Genomic DNA, 27,378 nt, shown 5'->3' with positions numbered 1-27,378 from the left:
GAAACACATCTTCGTGACCACATGGGGGCCCCATTCAAAGTCTCCTGCCCTCCTCCGCTCCAGTTGGCTTCTTGAGGAATTTTTTCAATTTATTTATTATTTTTTCTCTCCTTGTTTAAAAATACTATTCTTGTTATTACAAAATATTATAAAACATTATTGTTGTCATTACAGAGTTTTAATTTTTTTTAAGTTAGAAAATGTGTACAAATGGCCCGTGGTCTCACTGTTAAAGTACTTACACTATATGCCTCCAAACTTGTCTTTATATACATATATCTGTATATTCATCGTCAAAATAAAAGTGGGATCTGGACAGGCTTCTCTTAAAATATCATAAACATCTTCCCATACCAAGTTCTTGACCAAAATAATTTTAAATGATGGTATTCTGTTCCATTGCTCATTCCATTAAAATTCATTTTTTATAAGTAATGAACACGTCACAGAAAGTTCTAAGTGGCTGCCTACCAGCATTTACCGAACTATATTCCTATCGTTGGAAGAATTTTTTCTATTTCAGACCAAAGGTAGACGTGAGCTACAGCCGTCCAAATAAGTACGAAACACATAAGAAGCCCGTATCGCCTGGCGGGACCTGAAGCTGCAGAGGCGACGTGGCGGTGCCCTTGGGGACGGGGCGCGGGTCTCCTGGGGCTCGCAGGGGGAGCGGCCGCCGTCGCCGTGGTCACCGGGGGCGCCGGGCTGGTCCCTGGAGCAGGGAGATTCTTTTTGGTAACAGAGGCCCTCGGGGCGCCGGGGGTCCAAAGCCCGAGGCGGTCGCGAGGCGCGGCCGGAGGCGGGTAGGGCGCGGGGTCCGGGCGGTGACTCAGCGCGCCCGGCTGTGGGCCGGTGGGCTGGTGGGTCGGGGGGTCGGGGGCTGGGGTGTCGGGGTCAGGTGGGCGGGGTTCGAGAGGTCGGGGGATCAGGCGGGCCATAGGCCAGGGGGTCGGGGTCAGGTGGGCAAGTGGGCCAGGGAGTCGTGGGGTCGGGGTGTTGGGGTTGGGTGGGCGGGGTTCAGGAGGGTCGGGGGTCAGGTGGGCGGGGTTCGGGGGGTCGAGGAATCAGGTGGGCCAGGGGCCAGGGGGTGGGAGTCAGGTGCGCAGGTGGGCCGGGGAGTCGGGGGGTCCAGGTGTTGGGGTTGGGTGGGCGGGGTTCTGGAGTTCGTGGGTCGGGGGGTCAGGTGGGCCGGGGAGTGGGGCAATCAGGAGGGCCAGGGAACAGGAGGTCAGGGGGTCGGGGTCGAGCGGGCAGGTGGGCCGGCGGGACGGAGGTTCGGGGTCAGGGGCTCTCGGGCAGGTGGGCAGGTGGGCCGGCGGGGCGGGCGGCGGCGCGGGGCGGGGCGGGCGCGGCGCCTGCCGTTCGCCTCTCCGGGCTGCAGGTGGGGCTGTGCGGCCGCGCTGCCTCCAGGCAGCCTCACGGGCCTGCGCCGGCTCCCAGGATGCAGTGTGGACCGGCCGGGCGCTGACGGCGGCGGCGCGTCTGCGGGCGGAGCGGCGCGGGCCGGCCAGCGAGGAGCGCGGCGCCGCGGCGGGGAGGCCGGGCGGGCGGGCGCGCCTGCGGAGAGGCCGGGGGCCGGCCTGCGTGGGGCGCGCGGCGGCGGCGGCGGCGGCGGCGGCAGCGGCGGCGACTTCCTCCGGCCGGGCCGGGCCGGACAGCGCAGGGCCATGGCCGAGGCGGCCGCGGCTCCGGTAAGGCGGCCCGCGCTCGCACGGACGCGGAGCGGGGCCCGGGCCCGGCGCACGGCGCCGCAGGCCCTGGGGAGGGGCTCCGGGGGCCGGGCCGGGCCGCCGGGCCTGGGGCTCCGGCGAACGGGGCGCGGGGTCCGCCGGGGCCTAGGGCGCCCGCCGGCCGGGCCCCCATCCCGGGCCGAGCCTGGGCAGGGCGGACCCGGCCGTCCCCGCGCGGAGGCCGCTCCGCGCCGAGTTCCTGCAGCCCTCCGCGGCTTCCTGCCCCCGCCCCATCCGCCGGCCCTCGGGCCCCGCGCCCCCACCCCGCGGCGCCTTTCTCTGCCCACCGCTCTGCCCTGCGTCCCCGACCCCCCAGCTCCCCCCAGCGGCCTGCTGGCACCTGGGAGGCGTCCTAAGCGGCTTCACTCCGCCGACACCGAGTACCCGGAGTGCCCAGCTCGCGGGGGGTCGGGGCGGAGGACAGCGGCTCCGGTTGGTAGAAGCAGGCGCGGCACCGGCCCCGTTAGGCGTTATTTTGTCCTCCCAACAAACCTGTGGGGTAGGTACTCCTTCTCTCTGTCATACAAAAGAAAACCCTGAGGCCTAGAGAAGTTCACTTGCCCGGGATCGCACAGCTAGAAAGTGTGTGAAAAGACAGTTGCTCTGTGTTCAGGGCACACCGGGTGTTGAGGGAAGCAGACAGGTACACTGGAAATAATCGTGCAAAACAGAAAGAGGTGAGTGCTTCTTGGCCCGAGGAGGAAGCATGCTGTGGAGCGCAGGAGAAGGGGCTGGCGCCTGCTCTGCACACCCTTCCTGCCCCCGGCTTCTGTGATTTGAGCTGGGCTTTTAGGGAGGGCTAGGGTTTCATCAGGCCCAGCAGGATCGGGACGCTTTTCAGGTGGGGAGGACGGCTTGGGCACAGAGACAGGCAGCCTGGGGCATGGTCAAGGATAGGGAAGGAGTCCATGCGCCTGGAGAAGATGGTTTTCCCGGGGGGCAGTGAGAGAGCATGCTGCAGGGAGAGCTAGAAGGGGTTTCAGTGCCTGAACTTCATCATATGGGTGGGGAGCTCTTGAAGGATTCAGAGTCGTCCCACCAGCAACTCAAGCAGAGTTCCGGCATCCCTGGCAGGAGTCTGAGGACAGCCCCGTATTGTCTACCCACCACTTAGTAGGGAGCTGAGCTGGAGCAGAAACGTTGTCACCTCCCACCAAATAGTGTGGAGGCCTCAGATGGGGCTCCCTACCCTGTTAAAATGGTAAGGAAACTGCACATGCCTTATTGTTTGTAAAGTAGGAGTTTATGCAGATGCCCTTTTCCTGCAACGTAAACTGTGGTGAGGACAGTCACAGGCACTTGGAGGCTGAGTAGGACGTCAGTGGATGGGGAGCTGGGTGATGGAGGGAAAGGACACCTCTGGAGCAGACTCTTGGAGGCTGAGGTCCTATGGCAGGGATTGATCAGAGAGGAGGAGCCAGGGAAAGGAGGGGAACAGTGGCAGTCATGGAGGGTGGGCTCACACACCCAGGGTGGTACCAGCCCAGCGCAGTCCTTGCAGGCTCAGGGCAGGACCACCCGCCTCCGAAGCAAGAGTCCCCCCACATCCCGGTGTTCCCTCAAACAGCTCCTCCTCCCCGTCATCCGTCATCCGAGACCCAGCTCAAGCCCTTCCTTCTTCAGGTCAGAGGTCATCTGGTCCAGCCTCTCTCCAAACAATCAAAGGATTGCTAATGCTCCATCCTTGACAGTTTTTTTGGCCTCTGCTCAAACTCTCCGAGTTCTGTCACTATTTTCTGAGGTGTCCACCCCTGTTCTGGTTCTCAGTGGCCTTCTCTAAATGAATGCACACTGGTCCCTACTGGTCGCTTTTCTGTTTTGCAAATAGTCACCAACCATTAGTTTAGGAATAATTTCCAGAATGTTGTAAGGAATCATCGATCCTCAGGCATGGCCAGAAGAAGGCACAAATGCCAGAACCTCCTCTCAGACCCATGGGTCCCCTCTTCAGCTGCAGGTAGGGTGGGTCCAGCCCCCACCCAAAGCAGAATGTGCCCTTTCCTCAGTGTCCCCAACTGCCCCAGTTCAAGCTACCGTGTGAACTTTGTGGCGACAGGGAAGTCATGGTGTGGGGAAGCTCGGCGTCTTTATGATGGTTGCCACACATATAAAAGCCTCACCTTGTGGCATGTGTCTTACCTTCCTCACCAGTCTGCAAGGTGTGTCACTGATCCGGGGGCAGCTACAAAGATGTCTGAGACCTTTTTCTCCCCTTGGGAGGCGTGGGAACAGTCAGAGAAAACGTGAGAACCTCAGGGGGCCCAGGGTGCTCGTGTGGTATCAAAAAGTCTAACTCTTGGCTGGCAGGGAGTTGCAGTGATGGTGGTTTTTAGTTTGGCGGTGGGCAGCTGGGGAGGGGACAAATCAGATTGTCCTGGGGGCAGAGGAGTTAGCTGTTAGGTTTTTATGTTTATCAAAAAGAGACACGAGATGCTTTAGGAAAAAAAAAGAAAGAAATTGAGCAATGCTCTTGTTTGTGCCGTTTCAGTGAACCAGCTGTTTTTTCTGCTAGGTCATCATCAGTAGACAGTTCCTGTGCGATTATGATGGGAGGTGCCGGCTGGGCTCTAGTCAGTCTGCAGTTTACTGTTTCTCCACTAAAACGCCCCAGCAGTGCTCAGTCACTGTTTGTTTAGCAGAATCGCACTGAGTGCCCACCATGGGCCTCGCACTGTGCTGTGAAAAGATGCACTGCTGCCTTCAGAGAGCTGGCAGAGGTGGAGGCAGAGGATTACTGTGCAGGGCAGTCGGGGCCATGAGTGGAGGCTGCACGGTGTGCCGCAGAGGCCCGGAGGGAAGACGCCTGCCCAGACAGAGGCCGTGTCTAAGAGGCTCAGAGAAGCTAATCGCTGAGCTGAGATCTGCATGTGGCACAAGATATCCCCACTTTCCACACATGTGCTCCCCGCCCCCGCCCAGCTCCCCCATTCCTAGGGAAGATGGGCTCAAGGGCACGGTGGATGAAGTGAATGATGCCGGTCTTCTCTCTCTGTTTCTGAAAGATTTCTCCATGGACAATGGCAGCTACGATACAGGCCATGGAGAGGAAGATCGAATCACAGGCTGCCCGCTTACTCTCTCTAGAAGGTCGGACTGGGATGGCCGAGAAGAAGCTGGCCGACTGTGAGAAGACGGCCTTGGAGTTTGGGAACCAGCTGGAGGGCAAGTGGGCCGTGCTGGGGACCCTGCTGCAGGAGTACGGGCTGCTGCAGAGGCGGCTGGAGAACATGGAAAACCTGCTGAGAAACAGGAACTTCTGGATCCTGCGGCTGCCCCCGGGCAGCAAGGGGGAGGCCCCCAAGGTAACCGTGGAGCACCCGGGGTGGGACAGCCCGAGGGGCCGTGCCTGTGTGTGGGTGAGTGTGCGTGACACTGTGGTTCCAGGCCCCTGATCTTTGATGATATGGCCTTGTGTTTCTCTGAGCAGGAGTGGGGCAAGCTGGACGAGTGGCAGAAGGAGCTCTACAAGCATGTGGTGAGGGGCAACTACGAGACGCTGGTCTCCCTGGGTAAGGCTGATCCTCTTCTCTGTTCAGTGTGACTTGGGGAGTCCTCAGACCTCTCCCTTCACGCTGGTGGATCTCATTGCAGGAATGTGTAAATCACTGGGAACTTTGACCACACAAAGAATTGTCCCCTCCTCTTAGCAAAGATGAGTGCTGACTGGGTCGAAAGCTCCCTTCCACCTGGTGAAGCTCCTGGGTGGCCAGACCGAGGGGGTGACCCCTCTCCTAGTCAGGCGGGGAGCACAGCCCTCCCTGTTCTCCCGCTGAGGCTTGGGGTGGAGAAGGCTCCTTCAGCTCTCAGATCCAGGATGTGATTGACTCACATTTGAGAAAGACTTTCTTTTAGCCTTTTCTTACTGAGACCGTGGCCTTGACCATGACGTTCCTCCGGATCAGTGAAGAACATGGGCAGACCATGCTCCTTACGGCCAGTGCTGCCCCCATGCCTCGAGCCTCTGCTCCCCCAGGCCCTGGGGCTGCTGCAGCTCTCTTCATTTGACCCCACAAGAAGGGCTGGGCTGTTTCTTCCTGGGCTTATTTCCTTTGCGACAGTTTCTCTGTGGCCCCAGGTCTGAAGGCAATAAGGCATGCTTAGTGAGGCTGGGAGCAGGTGCGGGTGTGATGTTATATTTCAGTTTGCAGAAATGTACTGCTGCTTAATGTGGAGACTCTGCGCCAGAGTTACTTAACCTCGGCCCTGTTGACACTTTGGACCTGCTGCTTCTTTACTGGGGGGCTGTCCTGAACATTGCAGGATGATGAGCAGCATCCAGGCCACCACCCACAAGGGCCAGTAGCACGTCTCCCCCAGCCCCCAGTCATGATAATCAAAGACGTCTCCAGACTTTGCCAGATGTCCCCTGGGAGGCAAATTGCTTACAGTTAGGAACCACTGCTCTACACCAGTCAAGAAATGTAGTTCCTAGGCCACTCTTGGTTTCCCAGGCTGCCTGTGCCCAGCTCTGAATGGAACGTGGCAGGAGCTAACCTCTCCGCCTTCCCTCAGATTACGCCATCTCCAAGCCCGAGGTCCTCTCCCAGACCGAACAAGGGAAGGAGCCGTGCAGCTGGCGTCGCCCTGGCCCCAAGCTTCCAGATGTTCCTGTGGGCCCGAGTCCAGGTGAGGCGCTGGGAGGGGGCCAGGGAGACACCAGGCGATGGGGTGGAAATGGAGAAGCGCCAGGGAGGGCGTGACCTTTCCAGGGAGAGCCCAGGAGAAGCGTCAGACTTGAATGTTGAAGTTTTGTCGTTGAGTTATGACCCATGGCCTGTTGAGGTCACACTCTGGGAATACTTCCCGTTGTGGACACGGGCAGCAAAGCTCGTCTTTTAGGAAAGAGACAGAGCCGGTGGCACAGAATTAGGGAAGTGAAGGGGACCCTGATAGGGAAGGTAGTAGAATATTGAAGTCAAAACTTCATTCATTCATAGCTTTAGGAAGAGTCCTTGCCTCCATCCAAGAACCAAATTTCACTTAAATCCGCGCGTGGTCACAGAACATTGGTTAGCTACATATTTAAGGACGTTAGAACCACAGATGTATTTAAGGTGAATCTGGATTCCCGATACCAGTGTCTCAGGTTTTCCTGGAGCCCGTCAGCACCTTCGACAGTTAAGAAAAGGACAGGTGGCAGCGTGGCAGAAGCCGCGGGAGTGAAGTGAGGGCCGTGCTGAGTTGTGGGGTAAATGACAGGCTGCGTTTGACAGGGAGACCCAGTCCTGCAGGCCCAGCCTCCTCCACAAGCCCCCTGTCGGTCCCCCTGCCTTGGGTTCCCCTTTTGTCCGGACATCAGTGTCACTGAAAGGCCTTGTGTGTAATTCGTGGTTAATAAGATGCGTCTTCCATGTTTGCTGCTTCACCGCAATGAGGTTTTGCTTTACGAAGGGCAGAGCGTGTGGAGGGCCGACCACAGTCAGCGGTCAGAAAATCACTCACCAGTTTAGTTCAACAAACGTATCTGAGAATCTGCTAGATGCCAGAGACAGTGCTGGAAGGTAGAGGACAGAAAATGACTAAGAGCCGAGTGTGTCTGGATGGAACAGAGGGTTATGACGCGGGGGCTTCCAGCCTCTTAGCCTTGGCAGGAGGGTCACAGTGGGCTCATTTTATATTTATAACATCCATGTGGAGGCTCCCACACCATCATTCATGAGAGCGAATGGGGGCCCAGGAATACGGTGGCTGCTGGCAAGACCCCCACCTCGCCCTGCCCTCCAGCACACAGAGATTCCGCTCTCTGCCTTCAGCCCATCTGGCTTTCATCCCTGCCCACTTCAGTCCAAGAAGCTGGGCCCCCAACTCACCCGTCACACCCTCTGGGCTTGGAGCAGCCCCTTGTCAGACCTCCTTTCCCATTTTCTTCAACTCCTGAACTCTCCTGCTTTGCTTTGTGGAACTCAGTCCTCAGCAAGACCCCCAAATCCTCAGACTCTTCCCTAGCGTCCCTGCCTGTTGGTGCCCAGGTGAGGCCTGGTTCTCCCCCGGGACGCCGCATCCCCGCCTCCCCGAGTCCCTCTTAGCCCCTCGCTCCTGGCTATTGCTCTATGCCGGTCTCCCCCTCCTCCCTAGAAACTCCCACCTTTGAATCACCTCATCTTCACTGCCTCCTGCACACCTCAGGCCTCCCCTCGCCCTCTCACGTCTGCCCCTGCCGTCATTCTTGGCGCTGGCAGTATCCACCAGGATGGCCCCTTCTCTGCCGCCACCCCGTGCTCGTTGCCCTGACGAGGCCATCGTTCTCATCCTCTGCATTTCAGCACACCGTTCCCTGACCTCCTCCTGCCCTGGCAGCTCACTCTTCCTAGTGCCCCGACTCCGGCAGCTCTCCAGGCCCTCAGCTCCTGCCAGCCCCTGGCCTTGCTGCCTTCTCACTGCCCGGCGCAGCCTCATCTCCCTCCTTGCCCAGCCTGGGTTCTGGGTCCATCATTGTCACCCCTCCCTCGCACCCATCCTCCACCGCCTCGTCCTCTTAGTTCATTGTATTCATCTGGCAAAACCCGTAAACCTGTCTGCCTGCTCTGCACCTGCTCCCAAGCAGCTGCTTGTGGCCCCTGCTGGTCTCAGCTGAGACGCAGGGGGGTCTTCAGCGCTGCCCCACAGTCGCACAGCGCCCCCTCAGTCCACTCACTAGGTAGCCCAGAGGCTGGCAAACTGACCCTCAGGCCACATCGCCCACCATCTGTTTTTGCAGCCCACAAGCTTAGAATGGTTTTTATATTAAAAAAAAAGAAAAAAACGCTCAGCCCTCACCACCCCACCTGCCCGTCTGCCTGCATCTGTGCCCTGTTCTCTGTTTGCTCCTGTGGCTGATAAACTGTCCACCCTCCGGTCCAAGGCCGGGCTCCACTTGGCACTGGATCCCATCCCAGGCCACCTTCTCCAGGACGGGGCCCAGCACTTCTCCCCGGCCTGCACCAGCGTCCTCCCCTGCCCTCACGCCCCCATCTGGAAACAGACTGCCCTCGGCCCCACACCGTGCAGCCGCTGCCCCACTTCTCTGCTCTCCTCGTGGCACACTCCTGGGCACGTCGTCCTTGCCCGCTGTCTCCAGCCCTCTCTTCCTCTCTCTCAAACCCCTTCCACCAACGCTCCTGTGAAGGCCACTGGGGACCTCATGGTGCTGAAGGTCTGAGGTCCCACCCGACCTGCGGGTGACATTTGCCACCCTCGATCACTCTTTCTTCTTAGAGTCACTTCCTGGACAGGACCCCCGCTCTCCAGGTTTTCCTCCCACCTCGCTGGCCACCTTTCCTTCGTTGTCTCCTGCTATTCTTCCCGCCCCGTACCATCCTCCTTGCTGTTCTCCCGCACTCCAGGCTGGTCCAGTCTCCGAGCCTTTGCACTGGCAGTGCCCTCTGCCGGGAATGCTCTTCAGCTATTTCCTGGCTCAGTCCATTACCTCCTTCAGGTCTCTGCTTAAATAGGGTTTTCCCTAGGCACCCTATTTAAAGTCCATGGGGCCAGCCCCTCCTAGGCACCCTATTTAAAGTCTGTCTCCCCGCCCAGTATTTCCAGTCTGCCTTTCCTGCTTTGGTTTGCTCCATAGCAGATATCATCTGTTATGTATATTTTATATTATAGGTTATATATATTTCATATTTGTATATTTATGTATGTCTGGTTGCCCCCCACCCATTAGAATGTAAATTTCAGGGAGACAAGAACTTTTATCTGTTTTGTTCATGTAATCATTTTTGGGCATCTAGAATACTGCCTAGCACAGAGTAGGACTTCATTACATATCTGTTGAGTGTATGCTGTGTCATCATTTAAAATATGTGTGTGTATGAAATAATCTATTTCTGATAGAAACTAAATTCCTTTTTAGAGCTCGCAGTCTCATTCCTCCCTGACGAATTGTCGTGAAGTTGATATTTACCCTTTCCACTCACATTTTAAAACTTCTGATGTGTACATAGGTAACTATGAATAATGTATAATATGATTTTGTGTGTTTTGGAAAATTACAAAAATGTCATTATATTTATCTCTCAATATGCTCTATTTTAGATTTATCTCTGTTGATGCCTATAGGTCAAGTTCATTCATTTTAACAGATGCTTATTACAGTCATGCGCTGCATGAGGACAGACCGCGTTTCCCTTATGGGACGGTGGTCCCATGAGATTAGTCCCATAGGGCCTGGGTGTGTATAGGCTGTACCAGCTAGGTTTGTGTAAGCGCACTCTATGATGTTCGCACAACGACAACATCACCTAACGATGCATTTCCCAGCATGTATCCCGTTGTTAAGTGACACACAGGTTTATTCCAAAAGCGACTATATTGCAATTTGTTATCCATTCCTCCAGTGAGTTGCACTTAAGCTGTCTCTTAAGTTCTCACTGTCACAGGCAGGGCTGCAGCGAACATTCTTGAACGTGTCTCTGTGTCCATGCGCTGCTGAGATTTCTCTGGGGAACAGACCGGGGTGGAAGCCTGCATCTCGGGCGTGCTTGTCTGCACCCCTGCCCCGGCCACGTCGCTCTCCCCAGTCATGCCACCTTATCCTACACCCCCAGCAGTTATGAAGTGCCTGCTTTCTTACATCTTTGCTGGCTTTTCAGAATTAGGTTTTTGCCAAGCTGATGGAGGTGAAATTGTATCTTATTTTAATCTGCTTTTCCCTGACTGTTAGTGAAGTCTAGCATCCTTTTCATATGTTTATTTGGCTTCTTTTCTAGTGAAATCTCTTCTGTTTTTCTACTGTTGTTTTTCATTTTCTTAATGATTCAGGACTTCTGTATATAGCTTCTAGATACTAATCCTCTGTCTGCTATTTGCATTACAAATATCTTCTCCAAGTCTGTGTCGAGTCTTTTAACTTTGTAATTCGTGCATAAAAGTTTTCATTTTTTGGCAGAGTCAAATACATCAGTCTTTTTCTTTATGGTCTATACTTTTTCTCTCTTAATTTATCCTTCCCTACCTCGCTCCAGGTCAGAAAGACATCCTCCTATATTTTCTTATAAATTTGGTAAGGAAGATTGGCACTGAGCAAACATCTGTTGCCAGTCTTCCTCTTTTCTTGAGGAAGATTGTCCCTGAGCTAACATCTGTGCAGTCTTCCCCTATTGTGTATGTGGCGCACTGCCACAGCATGGCATGGCTTGATGAGAAGTGTGTAGGTCTGGCCTGGGATCCAGACCCGCGAACCCTGGGCCGCCAAAGTGGAGTGCGTGAACTTAACCACTTTGCCACCAGGCCGGCCCTATAATACTTTTTTTTTTTTGAGGAAGATTAGCCCTGAGCTAACTACTGTCAGTCCTCCTCTTTTTTTGCTGGGGAAGCCTGGCCCTGAGCTAACATCGTGCCCATCTTCCTCTACTTTATACGTGGGACGCCTACCACAGCATGGCGTGCCAAGCGGCGCCATGTCCGCACCCAGGATCCGAACCAGCGAACCCTGGGCCCCCGAGAAGTGGAACGTGTGAACTTAACCGCTGCGCCACCAAGCTGGCCCCTATAATACTTTTAAAGTTCTACTTTTCACATTTAAGACTTTAATCCATCCATGATTAATATTTGTGTAGGTTACAAGGGAGAATATAAATTTCTTTCCCCCCCAGGGACGTCTGATTTCCAACAGTTTGCTAATATCCTGTCTTCTCTCCGGTGATTTGTATCACCAGTTCAGTCGTGAACCAGGCTCCACATGTGTGTGAGCAGCTCCTGGGTTCTTTGTTCTGTTTCTTTGGTCTCTGTCTGTCTCTGCACCTGCACTCGCTGTTTTGGCTTCACAGGAAGCCTTGGTATCTTGTGGGCTAGGCCTTCCCTGCTTGCTTTCCAAAACTTTTCCTGGCTATTCCTGGGCCTTTGTTCTTCTATATGAATTTCAGAATCGTTATAGCAAGTTCTCAGAAAATCCTGTTGGATTTTGATTGGAATTGCACTTACTTCATAATTTCCTTTCTGGAGAAGTTACCTCCATTACAACCTTGAGCCTTGCTATCCGTGGGAAGATGCTTCTGTGTGTGCTTGAATAAGGTTTTACGGTTTTCTCCTGAGAGTTGTTATTTCTGTTGTAAATGGGATTTTTAAATCAATTACATGTTTTAAATAGTTATCATAGGTGTACAGCTATGCTGTTGACTTTTGTTCAGTAAAGGAGGAATTTTGCCTGACTCTCGTATTAGGCTCTAATGACTTGTCAATTTAGATTCTCTAGATTTTTTATGTAGACAATTGTGCCGTCCACAGATAACATAAAAGTTATCTCTTCTTTTTAAGTCTTACAGCTTTGTTTTTCTTCTCCAGCAGTTGAGCTAGGACATTGTTGAATAGTGGTGGAGACAGCTGGCATCCTTGTCTGTGGGATGCTTCTAGCGTTTCAGCATTAAGGATGATTTTTGCTGTAGACTTTTGAAGATATTCTTCTTTTAAAGAAGTTTCCTTCCACTTCTGGCTAACGTTTTTCTTGTGAACAAGTGTCACATTGTGTCAGATGTTGTTTTTTTCCTTTTTTAAATACTGTGTTTTGTTTCTTTTGAAACCTTGTTACTGTGTATTATACATAACATGAACAAACTTCATGTAAAGTTTAGACAATGAAAATAAACACCCATATTCCCAACACCTCAGCATAAGAGATAGGTCACAGCCAGACCCTTCCCAGACCCCACTGTCCCTCCCTGATCCCACACCCCTCCCTTCCTTCTGCAACCTGAACAGAAAATTCAGAAACAGACGTGCTCAGGCCTTGCTTTTCTTTACATTTTTATTCCCTACATATATATTCCTAAATGATATTGTTGACTTTTACCTGTTTTTGAACTTTTTATGAATGAGATCATACCATGTGTAGTCTTCTTTAACTTGTTTTTGTGTGTGTGTGTTTTTTGGTGAGGAAGATTGGCCCTGAGCTAACATCTTGCCAGTCTTCCTTTTTTTCCTCCCCAAAGCCCCAGTACATAGTTGTATATCCTAGTTGTAGGTCATTCTCATTCTTCTATGTGGGATGCTGCCACAGCATGGCTTGATGAGCGGTCCATGCCTAGGATCCAAACCGACGAACTCCAGGCCTCCAAAGCAGAGTGCGCAAACTTAACCACTCGGCCACGGGGCCAGGCCCATTAACTTGCTTTTTTCATTTGACACCACGTTTTTGAGAGTCACCCATGTGGATGTAGTGTAGCTGTAGTTTGTTCATTTTCATGATTTTCACCACTTTATAGTTTTCTGTTTTATGAAAACACAATGCCTTTATTCCTTCTACTTTCAGTGGGTGTTGGTGTGTTTCTCACTTTTGTTTTTAGGAACAATGCTGTTGTGAGCATGCGTGTGCACATGTACAAGTTTCTCTAGGTGCAGACCTGGGAGTGGAACTGCTGGGTCCCGGCAAAGATGCAGGTCGACCCTCCAGGTAGAGTCACCGTGTTCTCCATGGTGGCGCCAGTCAGTCCCCAGCAGCAGTGCTGGCATTCCCGTTGCCATTCATCCTCACCAGCCCTGGAAACGCCTTGTGTTTTAATTTCTGCCCATCTGGTGGGAGTGAAAGGGTTTAAACTTTGTAGTTTAAAACCTGCATTTTCCTAATTAATGAGATTGAACATTATATCCTCTGTTTATGGGCCACTTGTCTTTCCTCTTCTGTGAAATGCCTGTGTATGTCTTTTGTCCATTTTTATTTTGTTTTCTTTTTACTTGTTGATTCGTAAGGGTTCTTTACATATTCTGAACATCAGTCTTTTTGTCAGGTATGTGTATCGCTGATATCTTCTCCATTTATGGTATATTTTAAAGAACAGATGCTTTTAATTTTAATAGACTTGGATTTACTAGTTTTTACCTTTATGGTTTGTCCTTTTGTTTTTTTGAGGAAGATCAGCCCTGAGCTAACATCCACGGCCAGTCCTCTTTTTTTAGCTGAGGAAGATTGGCCCTGAGCTAACATCTGTGCCAATCTTCCTCTATTTTCTATATGGGACGTTGCCACAGCGTGGCTTGACAAGTGGTGCGTAGGTCCTCACCCAGGATCAGAACCAGCAAACTCCAGGTTGCGGAAGTGGAGTGCACGACCTTAACCACTGTGCCATGGGCTGGCCCCATGGTTTGTCCTTTTTATGTCAGAAACAATTAAGAAATTCTCCCCTACCTCAAGGTTGTAATTAATACACCATCTCATGTTCTCTGCTGAGCATTCTGCCTCTCCCTGGAGTGGATTCTGTGGTGGTGGGAGGTCAGACCCTGGCTCTTCCTCCCCAGCGCTGTGGGTCTTCTTTTCCTTTGCTCTTTCAGGGAAATTTTCCAATTGCCTTATCAGGTTCCATGGAAAATCCAGTTGGGACTGCGGTTGGAACTGCGTTCGTTCTATTAATCATGTTGGAGAGACCTGACCCCTTCACTATATGTACTGAGGCATGTTATCTGAATAATGTAAGTCCTTCCCTTTAGCTCATCCGTAAGGTCTCAGTGAAGTTTTATAATTTTCTCCAAAAAAGGTCCTGTACATTTTTTTGCTAGATGTGTTCCTTAGTTCCCTGTATTTTTTCAGTCGCTGCTCTCAGTGGTTCCTCTGTTTACCGTGCATTTTCTGTTTGTTGCTGACGTCTGCTGGGGGCTTGGGGCAGGATGTCCCTCTCCCCATGCTTCTTCTCATGCAGGGGGCTCAGTAACATGCCACTCTCTCTGCCCTGGTAGGCACCCCACCGGGGTCCCACCAGGGACACACCTCATCAGACAGTTTGGGAGCAAGGGTTGGACGAGCCCGGTCCTGCCTGTCCTTCTTCCCTGCCTCCAGGGGCCGGGCGGTCTCTGCTGCTCCGCTGGGGACAGGCTGCTTCACTGTGGTCCGGGGGTGACTTCCTGATCCTCGGGTCAGTACTCAGAACCCCTCATGCCCACCAAAAAAGCTGCATCCTCAATTATCAATAAGGAAAAGTTTACCCTTACCTGCCTTTCTCTTATATTTTATTTGTCAGTTAAGATCCATGACAGGAAGAAAAACAGTAATTGTTGGGCTCCCTTAAAACCCTAAGAGTATAAAAAATGCAGTTGTCTTTCACTTATTAATATTTCTATCTAGAAACCTTGCTAAAATTCTCATTAATGCTAATAATTGTCTGACGAGTCTCAGATTTTCTGAAAAGATAATCATATCCTCTATGAGTAATAAGAATTTTTGGTTTCTTTTCAAATCTTTGCAGTTTATTTTTCTCTTGTTTTATTGTGCTGCCTGAGAACTCCCTGAAAATCCTTAAATAGAAGTGATGATAAGTATCCTATTGGTTCACGATTTTAAAGAGAATGCTTTTTAAGTTTTCACTTTGAGTGTCGTATTTGTTAAAGGTTTTGTTTATCAGGGCCCTTTATCAGAGTGAAGGAGTTTCCTGTATTTCTGCTTGACTAGTCATTTCTAACAGGAATAGCTGTCGAATTTTTATAGAATGCTTTTTTGTTGTCTGTTGAGATAATTATATGATTTTTCTCCTTTAACCTGCTAATGTGGTAAATTACGTTATTTTCTAATGTTGAACCAACTTTGCAATCCTGAAATAAGCCTAACTTCGTGTTGATCCCTTATGTACATTGCTGGATTTAGTACTAATTGTTTTCTTTAGGATTTTTGAATCTTTGTTCTTGAGACTGGCCTATAATTTCCTTTCTCAGACTGTCTTTGTCTGGTTTGGATAGTAAGGATATAAGCTCTGTTTTTACTTGCTCAGAGAGTTTGTGTAATATTGGAATTCTCTATCCCTTGAATGTTGAGTAGAAGACACCAGAGAGGCCATCCGGGCCTCATATTTTCTTTGCAGAGGAGATTTTTATCTACTGATTTAAATTCTGTAATAGTTGCAGGACTATTCAGGTTTTCTATTCCTTCCTTAGTCAGTTTTGGCAAGTTACAGCTTTTCTAAGGGATTTCTCCATTTCCTCAGAGTTTTCAAATTACTAGGAATAACATCCATAATTCTCTTTATCTTTTAAATCTGCTGCATCTATAAATATGCCCTTTTAATTCTTCATATTGGTTATTGGTGCTTTCTCCTTTCCCTTGATAATCTTGCTAGAGACGGATAGGTTTAATATTCTCTTCAAAGAACCAACTTTTGGCTCTCTGTATTCTATCTTTGTTTTCTATTTTATTAACTTACACTCTATTATTTCCTTTCTTCACTTTTTAAAGGGTTTTGTTGTTGATGTTTTTTCTTTTCTAACATCTTACAATGACTGCCTGACCCATTAATTTTCAACCCATCTCCTCTTTTTTAATATAAACATATGAGGCTATAAAATTTCCTCTAAGTACCATTGTGGATGCAGCCCACACATTTTGATAAATAATATTTTCATGAGCATTGAGTTTGAGATATCTTCTCATTTTCATTGTGATTTGTCCTTACAGCCGTGGATTATTTATAAAGCAAATATATATATTTTTAATTTTAGCATTTATGGGGAGTTTGGGGATATCTGTTATTGATTTCCAACTTAATAGTGTTATAGTTAGAAAATGTGTGTAAAATACTAATCTTTTAAAATTTACTGGTTTGTTTTATGGCTTAGAAAATGTTCGTTTTCCCTAACATTCTGGGCAGCTTGGAAAGCCTGTGTTTTCCTTGTCTTTAGATTCTACTTATGTCCATTTGAGGGTTGCTATGTTGTGTTGTTTTGTATTATGTCAGGGTTGTTAATTATGTTGTTCAAATTCCCTGTAACCTTTAGTCGGCTAGATTTATTGATTACAGGAAGAGGTCTGTCGAAATCTCCCACTGAGACGGTGGATTTTCTCATTTCTGTTGGAGTTCTGTCAATTTTACTTTATTATTTTGAAGCTGTGTTATTAGATTAAAAAATTTAGAATTGTTTTATCTTCTTGATCAATTTACCATTGCACAGTGATCCTTTTTTATTTCTATGAATATTTTTCTTTTTAAAGTCGATTTCATCTGATATGGTATAATGACAACTTTTTTAAAAAAATTGTTAATTCTGGCTTAGTACATCTTTTATTCTTTTACACTGCTTTTGCATCCTGTTTTCGTTGTGTCTCTTGAAAACAGCATATAGTGAAGTTTCTTGTTTGTTTCTAGTCTGATTATCTTTACCTTTTAAATGTCCAGAACAGTAACCACTGGCCACATGTAGCGACTGAGCGCTTGAAAAGTGCCCTAAGGATAAAATACATCCTGGATTTCAAAAACTGTGTGCAAAAAAAGAGATATGCATATGAAAGATGCATGTATAAAAAATAATATAAACTATTTTATTAATCTCTATATAGATTATATGTTGAAATGAACATTTTGGGTTAAATAAAATATATTGTTAAAATTAATTTCACCTGTTTCTTTTTCATTTTCTATGTAGCCACTAGAAAACCTGCGGTCAGCTGCGTGGCTCACACTGACTTCTGTCAGGGCTCCAGGCCCCTTACATTGATTGTGGTCACTAGTGTATTTGGGTTCCTATCCCCCACCTTAAATTGTGCCGTGCATCCTTAGTGTACCTTTTCTGTATTTCTTTTTTCCCTGCCCTTGTTGTGGAAATTACTCATTTAGATTTTTTTTCCTCCTCAAACTATTGTTATTTTTAATTCATTTGGAAGTTATACATTCTATTTCTGTTCCTTTAGAGTTGACCTTAGACATTTTTTTCTTCTAAAATATGTCCTTTAGAAGTTGTGTTTTGTGGCTCTGTTGGTAATGAACTCTGTGTGTATTTGTGTATGCCTTTATCCGTGTCTGACAGTATCTGCTGTATTTGAAGGATATCGTTCCAGTCGGATTGTCGTTTTCTCTTAGCCCTTGGAAGGTAATCTGCTGCTCTTGAGAGTCGGTCGTCAGTCTAACTGTTACCCCTTTGTGGGTAACCTGCCTTTTAGTTCTCTAACTTTGGCAATCTGCAATTTTACTACAATATGTCTAGGTGTGGATTTCTTTTTCTTTTTTTTTTAATTGAAAATAATTGACAAATGGCATTATATTAGTTTCAGGTGTACATCATAGTGATTTGATATTTATATACATTATGAAATGATCGCCACGATCCAGTAACCCTCCAGTAAGTTATTACAATATTATGGACTATATTCTCTATGCTGTACATTACATCCCTGGGGCTTATTTATTTTATATCTGGAAGTTTGTACTTCTTAATCCCTTCACCCTCTCCCTCCCACCCCACTGGTAACCATTGGTTTGTTCTCTGTATCTCTGAGTCTGTTCTTGTTTTGGATTTCTTTTTCTTATCTTGCTTTCGTCATTGATATTTTTCAACAATTTGGGAAATTTTGCAGTGTCATCACTTTAAATGTTGCCTTGCCCCCATTCTCTCTTCTCTTTTATTCTGGAAGTTTTTCGTATTATCCTCCGTTACTTTGAACATCTCTTCATGTTTTCAGCTCTTTCTCTGTGCTGAGTTATGAATAATTTCTTCTAATCTATCTTCCAGTTAGTTCACTAACTAGTTCTATTCAGTCCTATTCAGTTGTTTCCATCCTGTTGTTTAACCTATAGGTTGGATTTTTAAATTTTAATTATTTTATTTTACAATTCTAAAGTTATATTTTATTCTTTTTCAAAATCTGATTGGTCAGGTTTGATAGTCTCTTATTTACCATATCTTCGCTCCCCGTTTTTATTTCTCTAAATATATTAAACTTTATGGTTTGTATATGGTAATTCCAATATCTGGTGTCTTTGTGGGTCAAATCCTGCAGATACGACATCTCCTGACTCTATGTGAGGTGGCTGGTTTTCATGTTAACGTGGTGATCCGTAATTGTGAGCTCACCCATGCTTGACAGCTGTGTTTAAAATGCTGTCCTCCTGAGAATCTGTGTGTCTGCCTCTGCTGGTCATCGGTGCCAGTGCAGACTCGGGGCCAACAGTCGTGTCCTGGAGGGTTTCAGCCATGCTGGGGGGCGAGACCAGCACAGACACCCTCGGGCTCTGGCTTGCCGTGTGTCAGCCCCCAGGCAAGATTGTAGTCCCACGGAAGAGGCGGGCCCCCTCTGCAGGGTGGGTGTTCACTCTGAGTTTAGTCCTCTGGAATGTTGCTCTTTGGGGTTCCAGGTTTATGTGGGGGTGGGGGCAGGGGGTCTCCAACCCAACCTCCCACCTGCTTGAACCCCAGGCTTGTCGCACTCCTCCCTCCCAGATGTGCACGGTCCATTACAGCCAGGCCCTGCAATTGCGGGAGGGGCCCTGCGATTTACGTGGTTGATTCAGGCTGTCTAGAGGTTCTGGCCTCTGTCTGTCTTCCTTACTCTATTTCCGCATCGTCCATGCTACACAAGTTTGTTTTTATTTTCACACTTTACCCAGCATTTTTAGATATTCCATACTGGGAGGAGTTTCTCTGCACATCTAACTAGCCGTATGCCAGAAATAGAAGAGTCGAATGCTGCTTCTGCATCTGCTGAGATGATTATATTGTTTTCTCCATTAGTCTGTTAACCTTGTGAGTTATGTCACTACATTTTCTAGAGATCCTTGAGTTCTCAGGGTAAACCCAATTTGTTCATAATGTATTGTCACTTTGTCTTTTTTGAAAATATTACTGGCTTTGATTTGTAATTCTTTCACTTAGAATCTTTGCATATCTGTTCATAAATGAGATTATTTTATAAATTTTTTGATACACTGACCTCTAGTTTGTACAATCTAAATGATACAATTTACATTCATGTGATATTCCATTTCACATGAATGTTGTCTAGGTTTATATTCTTTTTTAAATTTCCTACTCAGGAATTGGTGTGTTCCTTCAAACTACGGGCTCATAATGCCTTAAATTTTGGAAAATTCTCAGCCATTATTTCTGTACATGTTCCTATTTACCCATTTCTTGACTCTCTCCTTCTGGGATTTTTACCAGCATATGTTGGAACTTCTCATTCTGTCGTCCGTGTCTCAGCTTCTCTTTCATTTTTCATTCCTTTCTCTCTCAGTGCTATACTCTGGGTTATTTCCCCAGACCCATCTTCTAAGTTACTAATTTTCTCTGCAACTGTGTTCAGTCTGTTGTTAAGCCATCCATTGATTTTTTCATTTCTGTGACTGCTTTTGCCATTTCTAGAATGTCTATTTAGTTCTTTTTCAAATCTACTTTTTTAAAAATAATTTCCTGGTCTTGCCTTAGAGCTTCTGTTCCTTCCTTTATTCCTTTGAATATTTTAGACATACTTATGTTACCGTCTGCTTCAGCTTCTTCTTTTTTCTCTTGTTCCCGGGAGTGAGTTCTGCTGTGACTCTCATGCTGTTTGGCTCCTCTTCTGCTTTGTAAGTGTAGTTTTTTAGAGGGGCCCCCCATGGCCTGCATTGTGGGGGTGCCCCTGCGGGGCAGGTTTGCATTCACCTGTGCTGGGGGGCCTCCTGGGTTGCCACAGTCCTCTCTTTTTCTATGAATATCTCAGCTTAGGGTCTCTGCACCGTGTGGGTAGTATGCATTCAGTGGGGACATGGGATTCCAGTTTCTTATGGGTGCCTTTCCCACCCATGGCCCTGGACAAGTGGGCAGCTTCCTTCTAGCTCCCTCAGATAGATGGCATTTTCCTAGTCCTCATCTCACAGATGGGAGAGAGCCTCATGGTTCCTGGCTCACGCAGGCCGCTCAGCTGCCCTCCGGCCCCACTTGGACATCCAGGCCCGGCCCAGCAGGCCCACATCCTGTTCCAGCAACTCCCCAGGTCACTAGGCTCCTGCTCTAACTCTTGATTTGACTTTGCATTTTCTCTTTGATTCTTACATCTGGAATCTTCTTTTTTTTTGCACTCACTTAAATACATGTTTGGGGATAAGGTTTTTGGGGAGGTTTGTGGTTAGATTTTATATAGCATTTCTGTGTTTAAAGTGAAAGCAGGGCCTCCATGGGCAGCTCCATCCTGTCCATGGACCAGAGGCTTGGCCCAGAGAACGCGTTGGTGTGCTCCTCACTCTTTCCCACCCACCACGTACCTCCTGCTTTGCCCAGAAGGCCCTGCAGTCCCTCTGTGCTCTTGCCCTCCCTTCCCACAAGGCTCTTTTGCTGTTTGACCCTTGCGAGGCCCCCACGTCCTTTTCTTTGACTGGATATGTGTCCACCCAGGGCTGAGGGGCCCTGATGCTGTATGCTCACGCACTCTCCCTTTCTTAGGCTCAGGACCCCCGGTTCCTGCCCCTGACCTCTTAATGCAGATCAAGCAGGAGGGCGAACTCCAGCTCCAGGAGCAGCAGGCTCTGGGGGTAGAGGCATGGGCAGCTGGGCAGCCGGATATCGGGGAGGAGCCGTGGGGCCTCAGCCAGCTGGACTCTGGAGCAGGAGACATCTCTACAGATGCTGCCTCTGGTGAGTGGCTGAGATGGGAGCAGAGACTGGGAACAAAGTGTGGGGACTCAGGACAGGGCATGGGGAAAAGAGTTCCTGGAAGCATTGTGGGGAGCTGTGGGCTCTCAAACATCTGGCCTGACTCGTTTAGAAGTCTTCCCACCTTCAGACAGGGGCTGCACCACATGACATCTTGCAGCCCCTCTGGGTTCAGTGACGCTCTTGTCCAGGTATTTCTCTCCCTCACCTTCATCAGCTGCACTCCTGTTCTTCTTGCCCCAGCATTGGGCATTTAAATCACCAGTTGCGGGGCCGGACCCGGTGGTGCAGCGGTTAAGTATGCACCTTCTGCTTCTCAGCGGGGGCCCGGGGTTCGCTGGTTCGGATCCCAGGGGACATGGCACTGCTTGGCAAAAGCCATTCTGTGGTAGGCGTCCCACGTATAAAGTAGAGGAAGATGGGCACGGATGTTAGCCCAGGGCCAATCTTCCTCAGGAAAAAGAGGAGGATTAGCAGTAGTTAGCTCAGGGCTAATCTTCCTAAAAAAAAAAATCACCAGTTGCCTTCTCTTAACGATGGGCCGTGTGAAATAAGCCACGGACCTCTGTGCTTCCTAGTGCCTCAGAGAGGGGGACAGAAGAAAATTGGGTTCCCAAGAGGTGGGGTCATTATGTTCGTGCAGAAAGTCCCAGGTGGGGTCTTGGGGTTTGCCTGCTCTTCCTCTCCCCCCAACGCACAGGCTCTGCTCTCTCTTCATTGCAGGCATCCACTCCAACTTCTCAACCACTATCCCACCCACTTCCTGGCAGGCGGATCTCCCTCCCCACCACCCCTCTTCCGCATGCTCAGATGGGACACTGAAGCTCAACACGGCGGCCTCCACGGAAGGTACAGGGTGGCGGAGAGAGGACAGGAAAGGCTCAGTCTGCCTGAGGCTGCCTCAGCGCGGGCCCCTCGTTGTCACTGGTGAACTGCCCTGACCCTCCAGCCAGCGGGCCTTTAGGAGTCTGTGATTCAGGACGCTGTACAGCCTGACCTTCATCTCCCTCCAAATTCGCGTGCTCGAACAGCCTTGAGAATGCCCCTGCTTCCCACAGCTCCTTTCTCGAGTGTTGGGAACCAGTGTGTCCTGAGAAGCTGATCCCTTGAGAGGATGCCCCTCTGCTCAGACTCAGCAACCCTGGCCCCTCTCTGGCATGGAAAAAAACCAAACCAAAACAAAACCACATCTTAGGTATTGGCTCTGCCAAAGACGGTGTCCGAGGGCCAGGATCGGGGAGAACAACCAAATTTATGTATTCGTTTTCTATTGACTTTTGTTCTGAAGGCCAGTGAACTGTTACTTTAAGGAATAATTTCTGTCATATTTTAGCACCCAAAAACGTGCTAAAAGCCTAGATCCCTGACATAACACTTCAGGACCTGAAATTCAAGTATATTTACATAAAATCAAACACAGTTTTACTATTTCACAAATATTTAATCATTAGCTAGCTGGCTACGTTTATTGAAGGCATGTGGCATGCCAAATAGCATGCTTAGTGCTTTTAGATGTGTTATCCAGCGTAATCCTCATACCACCCTATGAAATAGGTTAGGAAATTTGCCTGAGTCTACAGCTGGTCTGTGGGGGAGCCAGGTGCAATCTCAGACACACCTGAACCCCAGCCCTGTGCTTTTGCCCCATGGGGACAGTGCTGCTGATGTCAGAGTTCCTTCCTTAGGATGCATTCATGATTAGCCTTACTAGCCAAAGTGAAAACAGAACCGGGTGAGCATTTGCAAAGGTGCTTTACCTGTGGTGAAGGTTCTAGAACACACAGGTGTCTTCACCCAGGGTTTGAGGCAGCCACATGACCACCTGGGGGATTGCTCTGCTGAGCTGGGTCCTGAGGCTTGGAGACCAGGGCGCAGAGGTGGTGATGGGGCCAAGCAGCTGCTGCATATGCACAGGAAGGTATCAGATCTTCGCTCTCAGCGGGTAAGCGGACAGAATGATACCTGGTCTTTCTGTCTTTCTCAGCAGATGTAAAAATCGTGATAAAAACAGAAGTCCAGGAAGAGGAGGTGGTGGCCACACCAGTGCATCCTACTGACCTAGAGGCCCACGGGACCCTATTTGGACCAGGCCAAGCCACGAGGTTTTTCCCTAGTCCGGCCCAGGAAGGAGCCTGGGAGAGCCAGGGCAGCTCCTTCCCCAGCCAGGACCCTGTGCTGGGGCTGAGAGAGCCCGCCCGGCCTGAGCGGGACATGGGAGAGCTCAGCCCTGCCTTGGCCCAGGACGAGACCCCTCAGGGGGACTGGCTGTTTGGGGGGGTACGGTGGGGCTGGAATTTCAGGTGTAAACCTCCTGTGGGCCTGAACCCGAGGACTGGGCCTGAGGGGCTGCCCTACTCCTCGCCCGACAACGCAGAGGCTGTGCTGGACCCCAGCCAGGCCCCGAGACCCTTCAGCGACCCCTGTAAATACCCGGGCCGGACAAAAGGCTTCGGCCACAAGCCAGGCCTGAAGAAGCACCCGGCCGCGCCGCCGGGGGCCCGGCCGTTCACCTGCGCCACGTGCGGCAAGAGCTTCCAGCTGCAGGTGAGCCTGAGCGCGCACCAGCGCGGCTGCGGGCCGCCCGACGGCGCGCCGGGGCCGGCGGGGGGCGGCGCGCGGGACGGCAGCGGGCTGCGCTGCGGCGAGTGCGGGCGCTGCTTCACGCGGCCGGCGCACCTCATCCGCCACCGCATGCTGCACACGGGCGAGCGGCCCTTCCCCTGCACCGAGTGCGAGAAGCGCTTCACCGAGCGCTCCAAGCTCATCGACCACTACCGCACGCACACGGGCGTGCGGCCCTTCGCCTGCACCGTCTGCGGCAAGAGCTTCATCCGCAAGGACCACCTGCGCAAGCACCAGCGCAACCACGCGGCCGGCGCCAAGGGCCCCGCGCGCGGCCCCCAGCTGCAGCCGCTGCCGCCCGGCGCCGCCGAGCCCTTCAAGAGCCCCGCCCCCAAAGGCCCGCTGGCCCCCACGGACCTGGTGACCGACTGGACGTGTGGCCTCAGCGTCCTGGGACCCTCGGACGGCGGGGACCTGTGAGGCGCCCCGGCCGCGCGGCCGCGAGGGTGGAGCCGCCCGTGCAGCGTCGGGGCGGGAGTGCGGCGGGGGAGCGGGCGCGCGGGCTGCTGGCCGGACCACCGGCGACAGAGACATCGCACGGCCCGGCCTCCGCCTCCGCCTCCCGACGAAGTAGAGTTCTGATTGTGAAACTGAGCACCATAGAATTTTAAGTAATTTAATTACAAAACCTTTTTTTTTAATTCTTGAAGAAAAAGCTGGAAAATAGTAGTAGCACCAGTTTAAACTTTATAGTGTACTTTTGGTTTCTGAGCGTGCGTTTGTGTGGGCTGTGGGCTGTGTCCTTACCGAGCCTGACGTGACAGAGAGTGTGCTGGAAGGTTGGCGGGCTGGGGACGCAGGTGAGGAGGGCCCTGGACCTCCCCCGCCCCACTGACTCCTGGGGACTGTCCGGTCTTAGCACACAGTCGCAGGGGCGTTGAGACCATGCTCTGCCCAGGGCCGGGCCAGCCTGGGCCTGGGGCTCCCAGCCCCCTGGAGAGCGAGGCCAGCTGTGTGCTGTGGAGCCCCAGCCTCCGCTCAGCGGGGAGACTTGTCCAGGAGCAGCCTGTTCCATTCCCAGCTTGCTTTTCCGTCGTAGGCCTCCAAAAGCGCTGGCCCTCCTTGTGTTTCCCGTTAGCAGCCATCTGCTGCCCCTGTGGGAAGGGGGCCTGGCCCTGTCGCCCTTTTACGGGACTCCTGGGCTTCACAAGGGAGAGTTGTCCGAAAACACAGTGTCAGGGCTGCAGAGGTGACGAGGCTGAGGCGTGGGCAGTGGAAACCTGTGACACTGGTTAGGGCCAGAGCCAGGGCCAAAGCCTGGCCTGCCCGCCCCGATGTGGGCCTGCTTTCCAGCCAGCGACATGCTTCTACTTCCTTTTCTCCGTGTGTAGTGTGTTTTTCATTGTCAAATGCTTTCACAGCACATCTCATTTGATCACTACCGTGACCTTGTGAAGCACACAAGACAAGTATTCTTGTTAGAGATGAGGAAATGAATTACTCAAAGAGGACACACCGCGGCCTCACACCTGCGGCTCACGGTGAGTGCCGAGAGTTGGGAAAAGCCTCAGGTTGAGGGAGGAAAGCTTTTCCTTTTTGCCCTCTTAAAAGATTTGTTCCACGTCTGCATGAGAAAATCGTCAGGCTGCGAGGTTTAGTGAGCACCGGCTCCCCGGTGTGTGCTCACTCCCCCGGGAGGGCACTTGGCGAGGTCTAAGAGGCTGGTCAGGGTCCCCAGTGGACACCTTAAGGTGGAATTGGAAACGGACCCGGGTTTCTGGATTCCACTGCAGTGCTGCCCCTGCCACACAAGTATCCGTTCCTGTTTCGCTGAAGCAGCCACTGGTTTCTTGTCCAGAATGGGTAGCTTGTCTCCCTGCAGAGGGAGAGACCGTGGCTTCTGTTGGTCCCGCTCCCTCATGCGTACCTTTGTTAGGCAATAGACTAGTTAAGAAAATTGTTTCTATGTACTGTATATTTTGTACCTGTTTACAGTTCTAATATTGATATAACTGATATTTTGAAAACAAATGAAGAGGAAACATCCTGTTAAAATAAAACCTAACCAGCACCGCGGCCGTTTGGTGGGTTCCATTCTCAGACCTGTGTCTTTGGTGCTGACTCCTCTAAACACGGCCCCCAGGAGAGCTGTGTGGTCACCTTCCTCAGCCTCGCCTCCTGCCCTTGGTCACCTTGGACCCTGGAGGCCACTGTCCCTGAGAGCAGGAATGGAAGAATCCAGAGAAGTTTGACTCTAGGGAGAAACTGACATTTGGAGGGAAGATGAAAACACATCCAATCACTTTGCTTTAAAATATAATCATGGTTTCTGTAATTTTAGTTTTATATAATTTTATATGATATACATAAAGATAGGGAGGTCTGGGAGAAAAATTGCAGAATATCAAAGGAAAACGGATGCTGGATGTCTTCTCTTTGCATCTTTTCCTGGCTGGGCAGAAGCCAAGAAAGCATTGGTGGTGCCCCTCATTGTAATCCTGGTCTTGGAGTGAAGTCCATGCCATGGCCAGTGAGCCAGGCTGACGCCCATATTCCTACCAACCACAGTTAACAGTTGTGAACATTTTATCTCATGTTTTCAGCCTTTTTCATTTCAATCATTGTCTTTTTAAAAAAACAGAAATGTAAAGTAAAATCTGCTTTAATTTGCTGCAAGGGCGTGGGAGTGGGACACGGAGAAGGAACAGGAGTAGACCTCGTGCAGGCCCTTGTGGCCATGAGGTCTCATTCCTTACTGGCAGCCCCGGCCTCTCCCTGTGCTTCTTGTCCACCTCCCCTGCTGGGCAGGGGCACTCCAAGTGTCTGCCCAGCTCCACCACCACCGCACCCTTCCCAGTCCTCTGGGGCGTCCCCATGCTCCCTCTGGCCCACACGCTCTGCGTGCAGGAGTCTCATCTATCAGGCCAGAGCTCCCAACCCCAGCCCACTAAGTGGATGAGCCCCAAGGTTCTGGCTCAGGGACACTCTCCAAGACAGAGAACATGGGGAGGAGAGTTTTGGGGTGCGGGGGGGCCGGGGGTGAGTTCAGTTTCAGACAGCCAGAAGGGGGTGCCAATCTGGTTAGGGAGACCAGACAAGCGCCGTGGAATGGGGGCCCCTACCGCTGTTCCCAAACGTCCTGGGAAGCTGTGCTCCACCATGCTCTGAAGCCTCCTGCTCAGACCACAGCGCAACCGTCCCTCGTATTAGTTTCCTGTTGCTGCCGTGACAAATTGCCACAAGCTTTACAGCTTAAACCCACACACATTAATCTTCCAGTTCCAGAGGTCAGAAGTCCAAACTGAGTCTTATGGAGCAAAGGTCAAGGTGTCAGCAGGCCTGTGCTCCTTCCAGAGACTCCAGAGGAGAGCCCATTTCCTCACTTTTTCCACCGCCTGTGTGCCTCGGCCCACGGCCCCTTCATCTTCAAAAGGAGTCACTCCAGCCCCTGCGTCTATCATCACAGCTCTTTTTTGACTTTGACCCTCTTGCCTACCTCTCTTAAAGACACTTGCAGTTACATTGGGACCACCCAAATAATCCAGAATAATCTCTCCCTTTGAAGATCCTAATTTAGCCACATCCGTCAAGTCCTTTTTGCCACGTAAGGTAACATATTCCCAGGTTCTGGGAGTTCGGATGTGGACATCTTCGAGGGGCTGTGATTCAACTTAGCACACTTCCCACATCTCAGGGTAGCTCTCGTCACCTCTCTGAAGCCAGGCCAAATCCTCCTGGGACACTCATGTATGTTCTGGAACCAAAATAACTTGTGCCAAAATGAGAACATTTG

At 50.5% G+C, this 27,378-nt stretch overlaps 1 protein-coding gene across 3 annotated transcripts; it reads left to right on the top strand.

Moving 5' to 3' along the window:
* The first annotated feature begins 1,378 nt into the window (after window positions 1–1,378).
* On the top strand, window positions 1,379–25,661 carry ZNF746 (zinc finger protein 746). 3 transcript variants are annotated; one of them, XM_070616685.1, is made up of 7 exons: window positions 1,379–1,691; window positions 4,733–5,032; window positions 5,158–5,239; window positions 6,243–6,356; window positions 20,814–21,005; window positions 21,747–21,872; window positions 23,011–25,661. In XM_070616685.1, the coding sequence occupies exons 1-7, from the start codon at window positions 1,668–1,670 to the stop codon at window positions 24,063–24,065; spliced, it is 1,893 nt and encodes a 630-aa protein (XP_070472786.1). In that variant the 5' UTR covers window positions 1,379–1,667; the 3' UTR covers window positions 24,066–25,661. The 3 variants fall into 3 exon arrangements, with proteins under 3 accessions (XP_070472786.1, XP_070472785.1, XP_070472787.1); XM_070616684.1 differs by having other exon boundaries at window positions 23,008–25,661; XM_070616686.1 differs by lacking the exon at window positions 1,379–1,691 and adding an exon at window positions 2,257–2,931 and having other exon boundaries at window positions 23,008–25,661.
* Window positions 25,662–27,378: the final 1,717 nt, after the last annotated feature.

Source organism: Equus przewalskii, chromosome 4 (assembly GCF_037783145.1).
Source record: "Equus przewalskii isolate Varuska chromosome 4, EquPr2, whole genome shotgun sequence".
Lineage (NCBI taxonomy): Eukaryota > Metazoa > Chordata > Mammalia > Perissodactyla > Equidae > Equus > Equus przewalskii.
The sequence above is the reverse complement of the archived record's forward strand: the minus strand, read 5'-3'. Positions and strand labels throughout refer to the sequence as shown.

Coding starts and splice junctions, on each gene's coding strand:
- ZNF746 (XM_070616684.1), top strand. CDS start 1,668: ATGGCCGAGGCGGCCGCGGCTCCG. Junction 5,033..5,157: donor GCAAGGGGGAGGCCCCCAAG/GTAACCGTGGAG, acceptor TTCTCTGAGCAG/GAGTGGGGCAAGCTGGACGA. Junction 21,006..21,746: donor CTCTACAGATGCTGCCTCTG/GTGAGTGGCTGA, acceptor TCTTCATTGCAG/GCATCCACTCCAACTTCTCA.